The sequence below is a fragment of the Cyprinus carpio genome, chromosome A7, assembly GCF_018340385.1.
Source record: "Cyprinus carpio isolate SPL01 chromosome A7, ASM1834038v1, whole genome shotgun sequence".
NCBI lineage: Eukaryota > Metazoa > Chordata > Actinopteri > Cypriniformes > Cyprinidae > Cyprinus > Cyprinus carpio.
The window spans coordinates 40,914,257-40,935,494 of record NC_056578.1 but is presented as its reverse complement, the minus strand read 5'-3'; the positions used below and the strand labels follow the sequence as shown (position 1 = coordinate 40,935,494).

Below are 21,238 nucleotides of genomic sequence, written 5' to 3'. Positions count from 1 at the left end.
ACCCATCTAAAAAACAAGAATCGAACACAACAGTAAGGAATCGATTCTCGGAAACGGGAATCAGAATCGGACTCGATTCCAAAAAATGCCCTACGGCGAACCTGTTCTAAATATGGCGACAAAACTCCATCCGGGAACTTCGCTCGGTTCGCTCAGCGAGTCCTGCGCATTTCCTTCGCGACGGACGTTTTGTGACGTTCGTACAAAGAAAAAAATACATCTATCCTCCTGACTACAAGGAAAAAATTATATAAATAACTAAATAAGGTTTAGTGAATGTAGTATTTTTAAGGCATTACATTGCTTAGAGCATAAGGGCAAAAAAAATAAAAATAATTAAATTGGAAATCACTTTTTTTATCTTTCATCATTAAAGATATCCAGAATGTATTTTTAATACCTAAAGTAGCCTAACTTTGTAGATATCTTGAGTTTGATCTGAGTGGTCAAAACTTAATATTTTAAGTCTTACTAATTAAATGTAATTTATGTGTTAAAGGAAATCCCAAGCCTCTATAAATAAGATGTTATATGGCAAGCCAATTTATAATTTAATGTTTTGGTTTGACAATTACAATTGTTTTGACAAGTCAACATGATCATTCGAGATATGTGCAGTTATAATTTGACTTGTAAGAAAGATGGTTCAAGATATCAGTAAGTACATTTTCTAAGTACATATAGTAATAATTCATATTTATATAAAACTATAAGGCATTTGAGAAGCAGAAAAAAAATGAAGGCATGATGACAGGTTTCCAAGTCAGTTTTTAATCTGATTTGCATATAATAAGAAAAGATTGAAACACTGTAATATGTTTTTCACTCATATTAAAAGGATAATTCACCCAAAAATAAAAAAAATTCAGACTTTATTTACTCACCCTGGTGTTGTTCTAATGCAACTGTAACAAAGTTAATACAGCTTCATGCATCAGAACCCAGGCTTTTCAGAATGACTCTGGTCTTAACATTAAGCTTTTTTAACATTAAAATGAGCCTCTTGCCAGATTTGTTCCACAATACACCAATTTTAGAACAAGAATTAAAAAAAAAATGGATGCAAGAAATTCAAAAAGAGACAAAGGTTAGTGAAAACCTTGCTAATAAATTCTGTTCATCCTTTCTGACAGATTAAGTCTGAAACTGAATAGTCTGTCATTTCTCCTTGGTAATTTATTTACAATGAATGCAAAAGCAAAATTAAAGTTAACCCACTGCAAATTTATTTAGTGCAAAAGAGTTGTGATGTTTGCCATAAAGATGATCCTCGTCCTTTCACTGGTCATCTCTGGAGAGGCACCAAGTTGCACCTATTGAAAGAATAAAAATGCCATTCATAATGACCTATTTATGATGACCTTGATATTTTCCTAATTAAAATTAATTAATACAATAAGCACATTCTTTACCCTAGTAGTCCTCTACCAGACCATTGCTTCGGAGTCAAACTAAGATGCATTTCTTGTCCACTTCGAAGCAATCCAACACGTAGGGATTTCTAAAGTAAACAGAAATAATTCACTGAGATGAAATTAAACCGAATCATGTAGTACATAAACAGGAATGCGATGTATTAAAGAGAGTAAGTAAATGAACTACAGTTTTTAACTGAAAGGAAAGAGTTTCGAGTTACAACAAACCCCTTCACTATGTTGGACAACAGAAGCGATGTCGCGCAGATTCCTGAAGTTTTGTGTATTGACAGACCCCAACTCTATAATCTCATCACCGACTCGCAAACCCTACAAACAGAAGAAAACAAAGTTTTTACTCATGAAAAATCCACTATGAACAACCAGCCACTTCGTAAAGTGCTGCACATCTGTTTTAAACTCTCTAGTTGCGTAATCAGTTTGTGCTAATAGACTCAAAAAGAGACGCAAGTACTGCTATGAAATAAACCTTACAATGAGCAACTAAGAAGAAAACAGTTAACATGCAGTCATTATATAACTAATTAAAAAGATTTTAAAGACAACATGTAAAGTATTTAAAGGCTGCAACATTTTAATAAAGTAAATCATCTGTTTTTAGACGTATTAAGCAAACAAGTTAAGTTGCCGTATTAAATCTGTGAATATGAATGTTAAATGAAATGGGGCACAAACTCACGGCCTGAAAAGCAGGGGAGCCCTGTGTTACAGTGTCCACCAGTGCGAACGGGGCTGACAGAGACACAGCCGGCTCAGTGACTTCCATCTTTGTCTCATCCTTCTCAGGTTTGACCCTTGCTGTGGCATGCAGCTTATGAAGGGCCTCCTCGATCTCCACCATGATAGATTTGTGATCATTCTGTAAACCTTTATAAATTATAAAAAAATAAAGAACAAAGAACTTGAAGAATTACAAGAATATATATATTATATATTATATATATATATTATATATTATATATATATAAAATTGAGCAGCAAATCAGCATATTAGAATGATTTCTGAAGGATCATGTGACACTGAAGACTGGAGTAATGATGCTGAAAATTCAGCTTTGATCACAGCAATAAATTACATTTTAACAGATATTCATGTAACAGTTATTTTACATTCTAATACTATTTCACAATATTACTGATTTTACTGTGTTTTTGATCAAATAATTGCTGCCTTGTTGAGCAAAAGACTTTTTTTTTTTTTTAAATGTTTTAAAAAATCTTAATTATAACAAAATTTTTACCGGTTGTATATACAGGTGCTGGTCATATAATTGGAATATCATCAAAAAGTAGAGAACATAGAACATAACTTTGGACCACTCAGCAGCAGTCCAGTCCTTTTTGTCTTTAGCCCAGGCGAGATGCTTCTGACGCTGTCTGTTGTTCCAAGAGTGGCTTGACACAAGGAATGCGACAGCTGAAACCCATGTCTTGCATACGTCTGTGCGTAGTGGTTCTTGAAGCACTGACTCCAGCTGCAGTCCACGCTTTGTGAATCTCCCCCACATTTTTGAATGGGTTTTGTTTCACAATCCTCTCCAGGGTGCGGTTATCCCTATTGCTAGTACACTTTTTTCTACCACATCTTTTCCTTCCCTTCGCCTCTCTATTAATGTGCTTGGACACAGAGCTCTGTGAACAGCCAGCCTCTTTTGCAATGACCTTTTGTGTCTTGTTCTCCTTCTGCAAGGTGTCAATGGTTGTCTTTTGGACAGCTGTCAAGTCAGCAGTCTTCCCCCTGATTGTCGAACTAGACTGAGAGACCATTTAAAGGCTTTGCAGGTGTTTTTGAGTTAATTAGTCTAATTAGAAATGTGGCACCAGGTTATCTTCAATATTGAACCTTTTCACAATATTCTATTTCCTGAATACTGAATTTGGGATTTTCGAATGTCAGTTATAATCATCACATTTGAAATATATCAGTCTGTGTGTAATGAATGAATATAATATACAAGTTTCACTTTTTGAATGGAATTAGTGAAATAAATCAACTTTTTGATGATATTCTACTTATATGACCAGCACCCGTATATACACAGAGAGAGAGAGACCGTTATTTATGTATTATTGTAATCAGATTTTGTAATTTCGAGGGCTTTTTTCTGTACAATGACACCAATATCTGACATCACTTCCACTCTGCGTGTGTTGAGTGAACGTAATTTTGGTTATTTCAAATTCAGGTGGAAGTCCAAAACATGCACCAGGGGTTAATAAATGTTTTCATATGTATGATACCAATTCCTTACTGAAATTAAGCTAACATTCATTCCTTTACAAAGAAACACTGTAGCACTGAAATGCTATAGTGGTGGTGCAACTATGGTACTGTGATATATACTATACTACTGAATGATTAACACATTTATATACCTTTATACATATCAGTGCTGTTATCATGATACTTTGTGTGTTCACTACTATCAAAAGTCATAAGAAAATTAATCATTTAACACACAGTTAAAAAATGTACTCACAAGAGATATTGTGCCTTGCTGTTCGGACCTTATACAAATCCACATCTGCACGAGGAAAGCCTTCCACATCAACCAAAGGACCATCCATGCCTACACCTGCCTGCTAAGCAAACACACACACACACACACACACACCATATGAAGAAATGTCTTTAGAAGACATTAAAGAAAACATTTTCAAAGATACATCAGATGTGTTAGTATAACAACTTATTTCTTTCTGATTGAAGGACTGGGTCCCCTGCTGCATAATATTAAAGGAATACTCCATCTCAAAATGAAAATTTTGTCATTATTCACTTACCCCCATGTCGTTCCAAAGCCGAAAAAGCTTTGTTCGTCTTCGGAACACAATTTAAGATATTTTGGATGAAAACCGGTAGGCTTGTGACTGTCCCATAGACTGCCAAATAAATAACAAAAAGCATCGCCAGAATAGTTCATACAGTGATCAAGGTAACATTATGAAGTATGAAAAGCTTTTTGTACACGAAAACAGAAATAGTTTATTCAACATTCCTATTTCTGTTTTCTTCATCAAAAAGTGATTCATACGTTACGTTTCAATCACTATGTAAACGACGAGAAAATCGAATACGATTTTCATGCGACATCGAAGTAAAGATGCTCCTGTGATTAAGTATAAGCACTACTTTAAGATCAGGGTTGCCATTCCTCTCCTCTGTGTTGCTTCTCAAAACTAGTCCAAAACTAGCCCAATCGCGTTTACTACACAGAGCCGTAATTCACTGACAAGCTACACAAAATCGCTTTCAAAATCGACAAAGAATCGCCTGCGATTTTAAAATCTTTTTGTGTATTGTGTGAATTACGGCGTCTGTGTAGTAAATGCATACCTTGTTGCTAAAATCTGCGGTTGTTTTTCATGTCCGCGGGTTGAAGAGACACCACGTGATATTTAGCCCAGAAAATGTGAATGTTACCAGTGCAACCCTGCCAAAACAACTTATATTCCCGGGTGATGCAATTTTCTATCGTGTACCTCCCTGGAAACGCGATTGGGCTAGTTTTGGACTGTTACGTTGAGAAGCACTGGATGGCAGGATTTGTTGTGAAAACCTGGCAACCGTGATCTGAACGCACGTGCTGCTTTTCATACTACTAATCCTGGAGCGTCTTTACAAAAGGCGACGCGCATGAAAATCTCATTCGATTTTTTTGCACAGCCCTACACTGATGGCAGATGGACTATTCTGACGATGCTTTTCATACTTTCCTGGACCTTAAAAAAAAAAGCCAACTTTTTCCAACCCCAGTAAAAATGATTAAATATAAACTGACTCTGAGATAAACCAATTGATTTTTAAATAGTTACAAAAAATCGCAATAGTTAGACGAATCGATTTTTCTCCCACCCCTATAAAATACAGTCAAAATACACTCAAACTGAAAATGCACTCAACTGATTTAAGTATTTGCAACATTTGAAACTTTGTGCACACACTGTATATGTATGTTTTCATTTGGGAAACATCTTTTGTAAATGTATTACTTCACTTTATGTTAATTAGTTTTTGTGCCTGTGAATTACTTTTTGCAAGCGTGCGTCATATTTAACGCTTAGATGTATATACTGGTAATTTTGACACTAATCTGACTCCATACAAATCAGTTGGTTTAAAATGCCGTATTTCACTGTTGTAGTTTACTATTAAAAAAAATGTATGTATGTGCATGTTAAATGTCATTAATATGTAAGTCGTTGGGCTTAATGACAAAACATACTGAAATCCATAAATATTAATATCTATAGCTTGAACTTACGGTTCTGAGCATGTCGTCATATGCTTTAATTTGCTCTTCAATGTCATCCTTTCTTTTTATTAGCAGTCGAACATCCTCTTCAGTAACAGGTGGCCCAACTGCGTTGTCTTCCTCAGTCATCTTCATGACAAGTGCTGCCAAAAAAGCAACGTAACGGGTTTTTTATTTCTATAAGCCTTCCAAATGTTTACTGCAAATGATTCAACAGAAGCATTACGGAATACGGATCATATTTCTCCAGCGGATTCACTGCCGGGTTGCGAGAGAGTTAAAACACTGCCACCTATGTGCCGGAGTGTGACTCTGAACAGTGTTGCCAGTGCTAACTCATTTTCAAGGTAAGCTGTTACTGTTAAAGACAGTTTTTTTATTATTATTATTATTTTTTTTTAATTGAATGCATGAAAAAACAATAACAACAACTGTCATCACTGTCAAATCATAACAACAGTAACAATCCAGGATCATTCAGTCTTCGAGGAAGTGCTGTTTCATTCAGCAAAGCCATTGTCACATGAATAAATGAGATTCTTTGATGGGCCTCAGGTCACAAAAGGTTCAAGAACAGATGCTTTGGAGAACTGCTGGATATACTTCAGTGCTAAAGGAACTTGTTTAGCATCTTGCAAAACAAAGTGTGGTATCTTCAGCCAACGGACTGATGAGGATGAAGTCTACCATGAAGTCCATGATTAGAAATATAAGAAGCGAATATCTGGGAAACTAGTCAAAATAAATAAGGGGGTAATGGACACCCTGGTCTAATACGAGGAGGAGAAGTTCCCTGTTTTAATTGAGTTGTGCTACTGCAGGTGTAATATAGAGTTCGTTCTAGGTTGATTTGTAAAATGATGTCAAAAGTGCAAAATTGCATGAATACATAATCAGATTACTCAAATCTCAGCAAATAAAAAAAAAAAAAACATTTTAAATATGATAATTTAGATTTATTCATAAAATAATACACACACATAATACAATATTTAAATATAGTAAAATATCACAAATTTATTTTTAATTGCAGCATTGAATTATTGAATACTTACACATTTTTGAACAATTACATTTGATTTATTTTCTTATTAGCTTGTAAACTAGAAAAAAACTACACATTCTTAATTACAGTTTTAAGCAGTGTAGCCTATTAGTAGTTACAATGTATGTAAAAATAGGGCACAATATACCGCAACATGAAGAATTTTTCCATATTTATCTTTCACAGGTTTTAAATTTTAAATTACACACTGGATTTTGTGTTTTTGGGTTACAATTTAACAGATAATATCCTGGCAGAAAATTACCAGTGCCTTTTCCATTTTATAAAATTTACAAGCTACTAACAAGGTGTATCATAAATGAACAGTTATTATTGAAAAAAAATTGCACTACTAGGACAACTACATGATATGTATACCGCTAGGCATCTTTGGTTTCCTCTCTTTGTGTAATTGAATTGGAAAATGTGTGCATTTTTATTGTTTGAGTCACTTGTCAAAAGTTGCTAAAAGTTGCCAAATAAGTCTTAAAAATAGCTAAATTAGTTTCTAGGGGCTTTTTGAAGAAAAAGTTAAAGGGTAACCTGAAAAGTTAATAAATAGCAAAAAAAATTGCTATGAAGAAAAAAAAAAAAAAAGATAAATCTTGAAGGAAAATGTCCATCTCTTCAAAGCCAAAATTTAAGGCATTTAGTATGGAAGACCAAAAGTGCAAAAAACTAAAATAAATGAAACGTCAACAATAAATAATCCAAATTGGGAATTGTATTAAACTTTTCAAACAATTTAGACATAAATGTATTAATTTACAAACTTACTAATGGATTAGGCTATTCATCAACTAATCATAATAAATATTACACTACAAAAACAACAGACCCACTCAAACGAAAAAATAAAACAAAGATTCCAAAGATACATATAAAAGAGGACCGTTTATAACGGACCGATTTAACCGAATGAATCAAACTTTCCAAAGATAAATACGAGAAGACAGTTTAGAACGAATTGAGAATGAATAAAATTTTCCTAAAATAAACATGAGAGAAAGAGGACCGTTTAGAACGAACTGATTCAATCGAATCAATCAGACTTACTGTACCATCAACGACAGTGTGGTTGTGTTCTCCATTCCTTTGCAGCAATACTTGAACTTTAATCATATTGTGTTTTGCTTTAAACTTATTAATTACAGCTTGAAGAAACTGGCATCAAACGGTAAAATTAGTAATATTAAAGCACTAATATTACTCCATTGAAGTGTGCTTATATTTGAGATACGGCAGATTTATATGATGATTTTCTAAAAGTCTTACATTCACTACCATAACAGGGAGTTGTAACACTCTCATCTCGTATTAAATTGAATTTTATGTAGTTTTTCCACAATGTTACGTCTAACACACATACATCACCTCAAAAGATGGCTGGTAGATTTATAGAAATCTGTGAATCGCGATGTAAAATGTAATAAATGTTTAACAAAAATGCAAATGTGCAATATGTATATAGCACCTTTAAAAGAAAGCGACCCAAAAAAATACCATATTTGTATTCAAAAGCAAATGCAGTTTTATATTAAAGATAGAAAAAGGCAAAGTAAATCTCTGTCACACACAGCTTGTTAGTATTGCAAAGGAGAACTACATATACAGCATCTTCATATTTACATACAAGTTACAACCAATGAAAATTATAAATATATCTTAGTTAACTTACAGCAGTTACATGTGACTGGAACAAAAAAAAAAAAAAGGACAAAGAGCACTGTTAAACAACTGGCACCAACCCTACATACAAATCAAGTGGTTATACAATTTAAAATGAATCAAATTAATGCATGTTTGCTGTGTACATTGTGGAAATCTGACATGTTTCTGAAAAACAAGGAGGGGAGGAAGAGGAACTAAACATCGTCAGCCAACAATCTGAGCTGCCAAGACCAATAAACTACTGTGTGGGCCTGAATGCGCCTTGAGTTTTAGCAGCAAAAACAAAGTCCTGAACCCTGGAGAACTTCCTCCAAGGTGGTTCTGAGAACTCAAACACATATGGGTTCATAACAACACTCAGATAAACCATATAGAAAATAAACCTGTACAGAACAAATTCGAAAGCATCATAAACATTTCCAAATATAGAGGTGAATCTCACAAAAAAAAAAAAAACACACACGTCCGAGTCAAACTCGACCCAAAATAAAAAGAAACTGTTTTGCATCAACGGTCTATTTAGGAATATTTTGCACGTTTGCGAAGCGAGATTATTTTAATGAATATTAAACACGTTTTCCACATTGTTCTCAAGCTTATTATCCTAAATAATAAATCTCATATTCGATTCTAATGAACACAGTATTTTTTTATTGTATTACAGTAAGTAAAATGATTTAAATCAGCATATTTAAATGCTTTACAGTTCAAATATATTACAATAATGAGAATCTATTATTATTATTTGCATTATGGTAATGAGAAAAAAACAAACAAGATAAAACAGTGTCTTATTTCTTTTAATTTTGGGGTAAACATGACCTGGACGTTCACCTGTCAGTCATATTCACCTACACATTAGCATAGCCTTATCATTTCATACACGGCTAAATCATGTGCAAGTGCAAGGTGCTTCACAGATCCTGGTTGGCTGTTGTTTGTTTTGGTTGCTATATTAACTCTGAACATATTTTAACATCAAAAAAGAAAAGCCAGAACCACGTACCATATTTATATACATATATATGACACTACCGGTCAAAAGTTTGGAATAATTAAAAGATTATTTAAAGTTTTTGAAAGAAGTCTCTCTGCATTTACTACTAATACTATTTACTATTGGTGCTCAAATATTAATAGTGATTCTTATTATAAATAATATTGAAAACGGTTATTTAATTATTTATTTATTTTTTGTGGAAAACATAATACTTTTTTTTTCATGATTCGTTGATGAATAGATAGCTCAAAAGAAAGGCATTTATTTGAAAATAAATATTTTGTAATATTATAAATGTCTTTAATGTCACTTTTGATCAACTGAATGCAGAATAAAAGTAATTATTTCTTTTCTTTCTTTTACCTCAAACATCTGAATGGCAGAAAATATTAAGCAGAAAATGTTTTCAACATTGATAATAATCAGAAATGCTTCTTGAGCAGCAAATCATTATATTAGAATGATTTCTGAAGATCATGTGACACTGAAGACTGGAGTAATGATGCTGAAAATTCAGCTGTGCATCACAGAAATAAATTACATTTTACAATATATTACAACAGAAAGTAGTTCTTTAAAATTGTAATAATATTTCACAATATTACTATTTTACTGTATATATTTTTTTGATCAAATAAATGCAGCCTCCGTAAGCAGAAAATCTTCAGAAATATAAAAAAAAAAATCTTAATTATTCCAAACATTTGGTGTACATATATATTTAAAAACTGGCTTCATCTTTGACAAAATAACTGTAATACTCTTTAAAATGGACTGTAATTTATTAGAAATAATCAGTGTAACTGAAAAACAGATTCTTCTGTCCTTTGGCACCATCACAAACCTGTGTGAACGAGTCTTTCAACAGTCCTGATGCTTTTAAAATCACTTCAAAATACGAAAACGTTAAAAACCCAATCCAAAGTACAGAAAGTTCATAAATACATTTCATCGTAGCAAGATGAGGACTGGATGCTGACACACCTCGCGAGAAACCGACTAAACCGAAAACATGAGCTCGCATTAGAAACAAAGAGCAGTTTACTTCAAAGAGTTTCTCTCGTATACAAAAAAGGCTCAAAATATCAGTCAGACTCTTTCTTTTCCCTCTCACAAGGGCTCTGACTCCAGCGAGCTTCGTGCTTCTCAAGAGTTTATAGAAAGGGTGTAGCGTAGTCCGAAAGGAGAGGAGAGGCGATCCAGATGAACGGAGCGAGATGATGGAGGCTTTGTGTGCATGTCGCCGTACCATTTTTATATATCTATTATTGACGTTTAGAGCAATGCAAAAGAAACTTTCAAGTATGAGGTCTGTCTCAAATCTATTTACAGTTAATTTGGCTATTGGTGTATGTATGCATTAGCTTTCCTCATATATATATATATATATGGTCCGTATGACTGAACCTACTGGTTTGTTTCTAAAAACAGTGTGTATTCAAGCCTTTTTCTGGTCAGAAGTTTCTGTTCTCCCATATATGCCTGCCGTGTTTGTTAGTAGAGTTTCACACTTCGCTCTCAGTAGAGGCTTTATGGTTGGGGACCCAGCCGGTGTCGGGGTGTGCGCTGTGATGCTGAGCCGTCACAGCGTGGGCGGTGCTGAGACTCGAGCACTCTGATTGGTCGCCCTGCAGCAGCTGTTCGGTCTCTCCATCGTTCAGAGAGGCGGAGCTCGCCTGTAGAGAGACTGTATCTGTACGCATGCAGGCGTGAAGCCCGGCTCCTCGACACACCTTCAGCTGTCTCAAGTCTTCCCAGTAAAGATCCTCTCCTGAGAGCAGACACACGCCTTCCACGATGCGGATCTTCTCTTTAGTGTAGCCTCCATCACAAACGCCCTGGACCTACAGACAGCATTTGAAGTGAGTTTAAATAATTACTAGCACACTTCTAAATAGAGTACTTCTTAAAGAAATAATATACTTTAAAATAACATTTATAAGTGCAAAATGCATGTAATTTTATACACTTAAACTCAATTAAATGAAATTAAATATAAAATAAAATCAATTAAACTAAATATAGATTTTTTTTACACCCACTTAAAGGAACTGTTACCCCTAAAATGAAAATTTGCTGAAAATGTACTCACCCTGAAGCCATCTAATATGCAGATGAGTTTGTTTCTTCATCAGATTTGGAGAAATGTAGCATTGGATCAGTGTCTCAGCAATGGATGTTCTGCAGTGAATGGGTGCCGTCAGAATGAGAGTCCAAACAGCTGATAAAAACATCAAAAATAATCCAAAAGTAATCCACACCACTCCAGTCCATCAGTTAATGTCTTGAGAAAACTGCATGTAAGAATCCATCATTAAGACGTTAAACCATTGCTTCTTGCATAAAAAAAAAATAAATAAAAACCATTATCCATAATATTGCTTCCTCCAGTGAAAGTAGTCTCATCTGAATCAGGAGAGATCAAGCACCTTTTACAAGCCAAAACATTTCAAAGTGGATTTTGGACAACAGGGAATGGAGTTTTTCACTGGAGGAAGCATTATTATGGATTATGGACTCGCATTGTGGCCAGAAGCAAAGGTTTAACAGTTAAAACATTTCGATGGATGTGTTTCTTACAAACATGCAGCTTTTCTCTTCTCAAGACATTAAGTGATGGACTGGAGTGGTGTGGATTGCTTGTGGATTATTGTGACGTTTTTATCAGCTGTTTGGACTCTCATTCTGACGGCACCCATTCACTGCAGAGCATCCATTGCTGAGGCACTGATGCAATGCTACATTTCTCCAAATCCTTTCCCATGAAGAAATAAACTTTTCTCCATCTTGGATTACTTCTATTGTTCTTAAAATATTTTAAAGTCTATTGCATGATGTATGTACAAGCATTTATAGTAAATATACTCTAAAGAAACCTATATGTCATGTATTTAAATATATTTGTAATTTCACATTTGTATGATGTTGCAGTTTAACAAATGGTTTACATCTATAATGTGATGTATTTACTGTTGGGGTGGGGGGGACTTCATGTAGATTTTTAAACAACACAGCATTTCTTTTCATGGCGTAAGAATAAAAAACATGAACACTGCAACCACTGCATTTCACAATTCATGCTACCTCAGGCACAAAACACTAAGAAACTAGCCTATAACAATTTATATCTTAAATTGTAACAACTATAAATCCTATCTTTTTTGCATTCTCATGCACAAATCTGATTACATGCAAAAAGACAATAATGGGATGCTGGATTTGAGATCAAGCAGTTGGTCACAATCACACGGCTGACTTCAAATATGGGAAGCAATATTTTCCCAATTTGTTGAACTACCTTGTTTGCCATTCTGATGAAAATAAAAGGGGGATGTCAAAAGATGAAAGGAGAAAGGGAGTTGTAAGGATGATTGAGCTGTCATGGGGAAAAAAAGATGAGTGTGGACTGAGACTCTGTAAAGTACTGCTCACGAAAAAGAAAACCAGTTAAACTGGTTGAGAACAATTATGTCATCAACAGCACATTACATTCATCTAAAGGATTCTTTTGTGAAATCTTCAAAGGCAGTACCTCTTTTTTATATCGCAGCTGGTTGTTTATTGCAGGTTTCGGGGCAGTCTCTATTTTCACCTCCTGTGTTGATGTCCTGTATGAAGGGTTGCTGTAAGTCAAGTTGCTCACTCCTGGATCTGCAAACTTGAATTTTTTGTGCCTGGAAAGCAAAAAATAATGACAACGCCTAGTGTTCATCTTATTTTGAACAGCTGAGAAATGGAATTAATTCATGCATCATAAAACCTAACCTGTAAATAATGAACGCAGCGATGAGTATCAGGATGGCCAGTATTGACAGAGCTCCACCAATCACGTAGCTGATATGAGGGCTCTCATCTTCATAAAGATAAATGTAAATGGTTAATCCATGCTTGATTTACTCTTACACAACAATTTAAAATCAGAGTTGTAATTATTTACCCCGAGGTGCAGACACCACACTGTTCTGGATGCAGTCCTCGAGATTGAGACTTGCGTCTGTACAGCTGTGAGGAGAAAATGATTGGATTTTTCAGACAATAGTTCACTTGATTCTTAAAGAAATCCTTATTTGAGACTGGATAGCTGCAGCTGACTTACTTGCCCATTGACAGGCCCTGATGAGGTTTCTGTGTAGGGTGTTTTTTGGGGGCTTGAGTACCTTTGGAGTCCTTCTCAGGTGCCGTGGGAATGTAACCAGAGACTAGTCCAAAAACAGAATGGGAATACTAATAACTGACCCCATTTATGCTAATTTATTGATCATTGATAATGAAGAAATGCAAATATACATGGGTATTGTCTTTTGCAAAGAATATACATGACAAAACTATACTATAAAAAAAAAAACACTTTAGAAATGTTGCCTTGCAACTGAGTTCTAAAATTACTAATATAAACATGACAAAATTGCTAATAACGGACTCTACTAATGCCAATTTACTAGTAATTAATGATAAAGACATGCAAATATACATAAATATTCACTTGCAATGATATATATATATATATATATATATATATTTTATTTTTTTTTTTTTTTTTTTGAATGAGGATGTTTACATACAGTAGGCCAAAATTCTGACTAATACAGGCATATTCCTATTCATATTTCTAGAAAACAGCATTTGGCTTAATTTGGTTTTGATAATCAGTGTTGTATTCGTTAAATAAAAATACAACTATTAAAAATTGTGAAATGTTAATTAAGCCTGAAATAAATAAAATAAAATATAAATGTTACATGAAAAACGTTAACTTGCGAAAATAACTTCGGAAATGTTTACTTCACAACTAACTGAAATAAAATAATTTTAAGTTAAAGTACTAAAATGACTTAAAACCAAAACAAAAAATAAACTAAACTAAATAAAAAAATCTAAACTTAAAAATTATTATAACTTAATTGAAGTGAAAATATAAAAATAAAACCCCATAATAATTGTGCATAAATGACACTAAAATAACACTGATGGTAATCTGGCAGATGTAAACAGTTGTATCATGGATATATTAATTTGTGTAACATCTCAGAGTTTAACAGTGATTTCTTGAAAACAATAAATGTATAACAATAACTCACTTGTAGAGCAGGGTCTGCCGTCAAGCTCATCTGGACAAGCGCACACAAAACTGTTACTCCGCGTGAGACACAAGTGTGTGCAGCCCCCGTTATTCACACCGCAATGATTTGTTCCTAGAAAGACAGTAAGTATGTTATGGATACATTTCTTCATCACACGCGTGTTCAATGTTCACGTATCAATAACAATCTTGAAAATATTTCCAAATACAAAACATTTATTACACATGATAAAACTACACTTGTTTATATGCAACATTCTTAATATTTAATCACACATAAGCATACAACAGACCAGTGCTTTGCAAATTAGTGCATATTTAAAGGGGTCATATGACATTGCTAAAGAGAACATTATTCTGTGTATTTGGTGTAATTAAACGTTTTTATGCAGTTTAAGGTTTGAAAACACATTATTTTCCACATAATGTACATTATTGTTTCTCCTCTATGCCCCATCTTTCTGAAACGCGTAAATTTTTACGAAGCTGATCATTCTAAAAAGCGAGGTGTGCTCTGATTGGCCTGCTATCCAGTGTGTTGTGATTGGCCGAATGCCTCAAGCGTATGACAGCAATGTTACACCCCTTACCATACTGTGATGTCTCCCAGCACGACGAGACAAAACCAATAAAACCCATTACAAACAAGGCGTTTGTTGCATCCAGTGGGGACATAATTACTGATTATAATGACTTTAATACTGTCTTTTTACGTGTTGCGTTGTGTATCACGCTGCGTAAACATAAAACCATGTCTGCATTTGTGTTTGGAGAAACGACAAACAACAAGCCTACTCTACTGCTCAAAACTCGTGTTTGAATCATCAGTGGCAAATTCTTTAAATATAAAAAACATACTTACAGGCTGTGAGTCAAAAGCAAAGTTTGAACTGCCCAACTTTATAGAAACAGCCATTGTGCCACAGAAGCATTGTAGGCTACTCTCACAGGAAACAGTCCTCATCCTCCATGAAATGTGCAGCACACATCTGAATATTTGGGTTGAACTGTTCTGGAACAGTGTTGAAATACAACTTAACCACTGATTTCTACTTGTGTCCTCTTTTGGAAGACCAAACAAAGTAGTTTCGCTTTCACAACAAAACAGCGTCTCCACAACATGGCAGTGGCGGCAACAGAGAGAATAAAAGTTATGCCTTCTTTCTTTGCGTGAACATCTGGGCAAAAATCTTGTGCAAATCTTCCCACACAGTGACGTAGACATGTGGGGGCGTGTTAGAACGAGCCATTTTAGGATGGCGTGGTTGACTCTTAACTTTGATAAAGAATATCTCTTTGGATTTGAGACTTTAGTCTTTGCAACTTTACAGATCTTATTTATTCACCAAGAGCTTGTAACACTCCAAAGAGACAGGAAAAAATGAAATCGCATCATATGACCCCTTTAATCATCTAATGCACCAATTGCATATTTAAACATTTCAGAAAACATCTGATACAGAAAAATAGATTTAATTCACTGTGATTAATCAACTGGAGAAGTATAGTGATATCTTTTAGTTAAAATTTTACCCTTTATTCACCTGTAGTGTCTTGTTTTTATAATAATTGCATATCAAATGGTATATTATGAAATCCTTCAAAGTGTGTTACGCATTAGAGTAAAAATAAAGTAGACTTGTTGTGCTCTTCAGGTAAGTCCCAACAATTCAATCTTACCAGTCTGTCTTTGTGGCGACACCACTATGATGTCCATGAGGCCCTCTAAATTAGCCAGCACAGTTTCCTTACTACGACCTGTATGCTTATCTACTCGCTGAATAGACTTGGTCTGCCAGTCCGTCCAGTAAATCCAACGGTCTTGCTGTGAGATTCGGGAAAAAGGAGTTAAAGGAGAGTATACCGGTTTCAACTGGGGACAAAGAAAAGGGGTAAAAAAGGGTCAGGGAAGGAAAGATGGGAAGAAAAGGAAGGTCAGAAAATGGAAAGATGCAAAAGAAGAGAACAACATGCTAAGGTTATAAATGCAAAGACATAAGTGAAAGAGAGGATGTGTCAGTGGAGCAGAGGGTGATGAAGGTGCAGGTGACTGACAGATTAAGTGAGGGTGAGGATCAGATATGGAAAGGTACCTGCGTGAGGGCAAACGGGTGTGATACGGGGCTGATGAGAATTTGACGCAGTTTGCCATTCAAGTCAGAACTTTCTATGCGGTCCAGGTGTGCATCCACCCAAAAGATCCTATACATAAAATCACGTGAAATTTCAGTTGTGTGTTCTTCAAAATGTTTTAAGGTACTTGCCATGATTATGTTACAAAATAGAATCTGAAATACTTAAAATAAGCCATTTTTTTAGTGCAAATTAAAGTGAAAAATAAGAGATGCCTCAAAAAATGTTGAAATTCAGCCTCAGGAGGTCAAACTAAATATTATATAAGCCCTTTTATTTGTCAATAATATTTGGGGAATGTCTAAATACTGTTTAACCTCTTAACTGTCAATCTTTTAAAGAAGACAATCAGCAAATTATTGCTGAAGTTAAAGCATTAAAAAATAGTGTGAAAAAAAGTTATAGAAGTTGGTTTACTGCAAATATACAAAAAACCTAAAATTGCTATAAAATCGAATCCATATGTATAAATAAGCTATGTTTCAAATTTGAAGTTGATATTACAAAAATTGAGGTACCTGTGAGATTGAATTGATACACAATATTACTTCTACCACCAAATATGGATTGTGTTTTGTCAAGATTATTATGAAATATTTTAGTAAATTTTGTAATATGACACTTGACACTGCCCACTGGGAGGAGGTGCCTAATGAAAGGTTTTGAAGTACCATTTCCATGGTAACAAAATGTCTGATTTCAGTACAGTTTTCACAGGATACATTTTATGTGTTGAAGTTATCAAATGATATCCAATTTATGATGCTTACTAAAATATGTAATAGAGAAAAAAGCCAATAAATAAACAGTGCAAAGCGTGACAGTTAACTGGTTAAAACTGATTTGTGATGTAATGTCCATTTAATTTTACTGTACATTTCCTAAACAAAAGTAAATAATATAAAAAATATATATTTAAATATAATAAATCTCTTTCCCCATTTATGCAGCCCTCCACCTCCCCAGCACCACCTATCCATCCATCCATCCATGGTAAATAAACAATATATTTAAATGTAATAAATTTCTTTACCATATATGCAGCCCACCTCCTCCCCAGCACCACCTGTCTGTCTGTCTGTTTGCCTACTGTTCCCATCTACTGTGGGAACAAATGTTGTTTTCCCAAATTTTACCCCAAAATGGAACACTAACTGTGCCTTTTTCATGGAAAGTACTTCAACAGTCCAAGCCAGTTGTTGTTAGTGGTAAAGTGCCATTGAAAACAAAGTATAGCTAAGTTTACAACTGAAGAAAGAAAGGAAAAAGACAATAAAAAAATCTGCAATAGTGTGTATGTTAAATCTGAGGCCACATACACAATGCAACCTAGTAATAAGTGTTTGCATGTGGTAGTGAATCCAAAAAAATCATTCAGTGTGCATCACCTCTGAAAGCATCACCACTGACATGAATAACCATGACAGTCAACAAGAAGCATGAATGCCAACCTGTTTGACCAAAGTAATATTAGTAACCAAAGGTGCATTTCTGAGTTAACCGCCATTGACAGAGGCACTGTTTTGTTGATGCTTGTAAAGCTGTTGCTTTCAAACAACTCACTCTTGTTGCCATGCCTGCTTATTTTAATGAAAGGGTGTTTCAGTGCTTAAAATATGGCCAACGTTGGGTTGTATTCTTTTGGTCTTATTTTCTAAATATGGTTACATATTTTGGCGCTTCAAGTCTCTTCACTTGGGCTTGTTTTGTTGGGCCATTTGGACAGCTGAACTTATGTTGTCAACTGCAATAAGACTTTTTTTATGGATCTTCCAGTCTTTGATTTTTTTTTTAATGTTAGTCACTGTCACTACTGTTACCACACTACATTTATTTGAGGCTAGCATGAGAAGAAGAATGAGGACTGACATTGTTTGTACAACAGCGACTTGAATATGATATGTAAGCTACCTATCATAACATACAGCTGTCAATCCTAAAAACTGAATGTTTGAACATATGTGGATTTAACATATGTGGAGTTAATATGGTCATAGAATACAGTTGTCACTTCCATAAATGACCAAACTGTGTGTGTACAGAGTGAAATAATGCACTCGACAGTGACAGCCATCAGTCTGTAGTGTGTTTGTGGCCTATAGGTGCATCAGAATTTTGTTGATAAGGGCTGAAGGTCCATTTTGCACATTTATATCAGCTTCCAACAAAATCATTATCCAAACCCTCCACTCTTTTTTCATGAATTTTCCTCTTTTACCTGCGAGTGTCATAGTCCAGTGTCAAGCCGTTTGGCCATCCCAGATCTGTGTTGATGAGGACTTTCCTGTCTGTGCCATCCAGATATGCACGCTCAATTTTTGCAATATGACCCCAATCTGTCCAGAACAAGAACCTTGCCAAAAAATAAAATGTTGAAATGCATTCATTATTAATAATAAAGAAACTAAAAACATGCTCCCTTCTCTCTGTATCTTTCTGATTCATTTTTAATAAATGCAATCTTACCACGCTACTTTATTCGGACTTTTATTCTAGATTTTATTCTGACACAATTCTAGATTCAACTACCCATAGACAAACAAACTAATGTAAATGAACCATTATTTTTATCTGTCCAGTCAAATATTGCACTGCAAACATCAATGGCAGTTTCATTAGCCATAAAGAAATACTAGAATTGTGATAATCAAACATTAGAAATGAAATGTAATAAAACCCAATGTTATATTTTTATGTATTTTAGCCCTCCTCCTCCCCAGCACCACCTGTCTATTATAAAATAATAATAAATATACAATAAATATAAATAACATAAGTATACAAATCAGAATATAAAAAATACAAATATTTGGATAAAATGGTCCATTTAGAATGAATTTCGTCTGTTATAATTTTCTCTTCTCAAAGAAATCCACAAAGCAACACAACTGGAATGAACTGATAATATGTTTGCTGTTCTCACCCCTTGCTAGGAAACACAGCGATGGCTCTTGGTTCATCCAGACTGTTATTCACCAGAACTTTCCGAGATGTACCATCTAAGTGAGCCACTTCAATGGTGTTACGGCCGGTGTCTGTCCAGTACATGTTACGCGCCACCCAGTCAACAGCAAGTCCATCAGTCGTCTTCAGACCCTGACTGATCACAGTTTCCATATTGCTGCCGTCTAAATTCACCCGTCTGAAAAGAATAAAATATCACTAATCAAATCTTAGCTAGCCTGTTCTATAATAATAATATATATTTATATTATATATATAAAAGAGCTTAACATTACTTTATTTGTACTGAAATAGTAAATCACAGAATATATATAAAAGAGCTTAACATTACTTTATTTGTACTGAAATAGTAAATCACAGAAGAAAAAAATAACTTCTCAATATTTTCAGAAATTCCAAGGATAAATAATAGCATGCCACTAATGTAATATAAAAACAATGCACAACAAAAGATTTTCAAAGCGTAATAATTTAAAATATACTTAAAAAGTGCACTTAAGTGTGTTAACAAACAGTCATGAAAACCTACTTTAAGTTCTCTTAAGTTGCCTTTAATTAATAATATATTATTTGCAAGTACAGTTGTTTTTTGAAATTTCTTTTAAAAGCACAAGTGTACATTCAATGCAATCACACTTTTTCAAAACTAATTATTAATTTTATTATATTAGTATTTTATTAGACGGCATACCTTATAACATCCAGAGACACATCAGTGTAGTAGAGTTTCCTCTCCACGCTGTCATAGTCCAAAGAAATCACATTATGCAACTCAGGCACAGGCACGTACACGTCTGTGTGGTCATTAGTGTCTAGAGAGATTCTTCGAACACTGACACGATTTGAAAAGAGCAGGTATGTTTCAGGCAAATTGTCACATGATCTCCCATCACTTCTCAGCAGAATACCGGTGGGACACGCACAGGATGTCACATTATGCCGAGGCAGACACAGGTGAGAGCAGCCACCGTTTCTCCTGCCACATTTATTGAAGCCTGCAGGGAGAGGAAAGACGATTAAGCCAGAAAGTTACATCATTTTTGTATTATTACATGCCAGTGTCTGCGAAGCCATTGAATGCACAAGATTATTCACCAATTATCTACTATTTAAGTACTTTAAGCACATTTTTGTAATTGTTTACTGGGAGAAAAAACAAACAAACAGATGATGCAAAGGTTTATGAAGTCTGGAGTGTTTAATGGTTACTTGATATTTAGAAGACAGTTGTTTTAATACCATTCATATATTATTATAATTTCTATTATGGAAGCTTGTTTGCATCACAAGAGTAAATAGTAAAAAAGGTATTTGTGACTTTCTATCACACAATTCTGAGTTTATATCTGACAGTTCAGACTTTTTTACTAAGAACTGCAAGATATTAAATCAGTTGTGAGATATAAACTCACAGTTATGAGAAAAACAGTCAGAACTGAGAAGTGAAAAGAAAAATCTGAATTCTGAGACAGAAACTTGCAATTGCAAGAAGAAATGTTAGAACTATGAGATAAGAGGTCGCAATTACCAATTGCTTTTTATTTTCATTCTGTAAAAATAAAAAAAATCAAACAAATTAGAATTGCGATATATAAACTCAGAAAATGTCAGAATTGTGAGATAAAAAGTCACAATGACCTTTTTTATTGTTTT

The 21,238-nt window shown here is 34.3% G+C and overlaps 2 protein-coding genes across 5 annotated transcripts in view; both read right to left on the bottom strand.

Annotated features, from left to right (window-relative positions):
- Positions 1 to 748: 748 nt before the first annotated feature.
- Positions 749 to 6,040, bottom strand: LOC109109349 (26S proteasome non-ATPase regulatory subunit 9-like). 2 transcript variants are annotated; one of them, XM_042761191.1, is made up of 6 exons: positions 5,702 to 6,040; positions 3,917 to 4,019; positions 2,116 to 2,303; positions 1,644 to 1,745; positions 1,413 to 1,501; positions 749 to 1,313 (listed from the first exon to the last, which is right to left on the bottom strand). In XM_042761191.1, exons 1-6 carry the CDS (start codon positions 5,825 to 5,827, stop codon positions 1,286 to 1,288), a joined length of 636 nt encoding a protein of 211 aa, XP_042617125.1. In that variant the 5' UTR covers positions 5,828 to 6,040; the 3' UTR covers positions 749 to 1,285. The 2 variants fall into 2 exon arrangements, with proteins under 2 accessions (XP_042617125.1, XP_042617126.1); XM_042761192.1 differs by having other exon boundaries at positions 3,917 to 4,016; positions 5,702 to 6,038.
- Positions 6,041 to 10,756: 4,716 nt separating this feature from the next.
- Positions 10,757 to 21,238, bottom strand: part of LOC109085877 (low-density lipoprotein receptor-related protein 4-like) — a 93,001-nt gene continuing 82,519 nt past the window's right edge. Inside the window, exons 28-39 of one of the 3 annotated variants that reach the window (XM_042761190.1) lie at positions 20,277 to 20,580; positions 19,545 to 19,763; positions 18,840 to 18,974; positions 16,582 to 16,690; positions 16,169 to 16,361; positions 14,487 to 14,600; positions 13,505 to 13,607; positions 13,346 to 13,410; positions 13,174 to 13,261; positions 12,941 to 13,082; positions 12,707 to 12,784; positions 11,117 to 11,252 (exon numbers count right to left, since the gene is read on the bottom strand). In XM_042761190.1, the coding sequence (XP_042617124.1) occupies positions 12,743 to 12,784; positions 12,941 to 13,082; positions 13,174 to 13,261; positions 13,346 to 13,410; positions 13,505 to 13,607; positions 14,487 to 14,600; positions 16,169 to 16,361; positions 16,582 to 16,690; positions 18,840 to 18,974; positions 19,545 to 19,763; positions 20,277 to 20,580 (1,514 nt within the window). In that variant the 3' untranslated portion in view covers positions 11,117 to 11,252; positions 12,707 to 12,742. Of the gene's footprint in view, positions 11,253 to 12,706; positions 12,785 to 12,940; positions 13,083 to 13,173; positions 13,262 to 13,345; positions 13,411 to 13,504; positions 13,608 to 14,486; positions 14,601 to 16,168; positions 16,362 to 16,581; positions 16,691 to 18,839; positions 18,975 to 19,544; positions 19,764 to 20,276; positions 20,581 to 21,238 lie in introns of all 3 variants that reach the window. The other 2 variants (XM_042761188.1, XM_042761189.1) reach the window with 2 other exon arrangements.

What these genes read in the sequence shown, in the direction of transcription:
- LOC109109349 (XM_042761191.1), bottom strand. Translation starts at nt 5,827, where the DNA reads ATGAAGATGACTGAGGAAGACAACGCAGTTGGGCCACCTGTTACTGAA. An exon ending in AGCAAGGCACAATATCTCTT is followed by an intron (nt 2,304 to 3,916) that starts GTGAGTACATTT and finishes TAATTTATAAAG; the next exon opens with GTTTACAGAATGATCACAAA. An exon ending in GCTCCCCTGCTTTTCAGGCC is followed by an intron (nt 1,746 to 2,115) that starts GTGAGTTTGTGC and finishes TTCTGTTTGTAG; the next exon opens with GGTTTGCGAGTCGGTGATGA.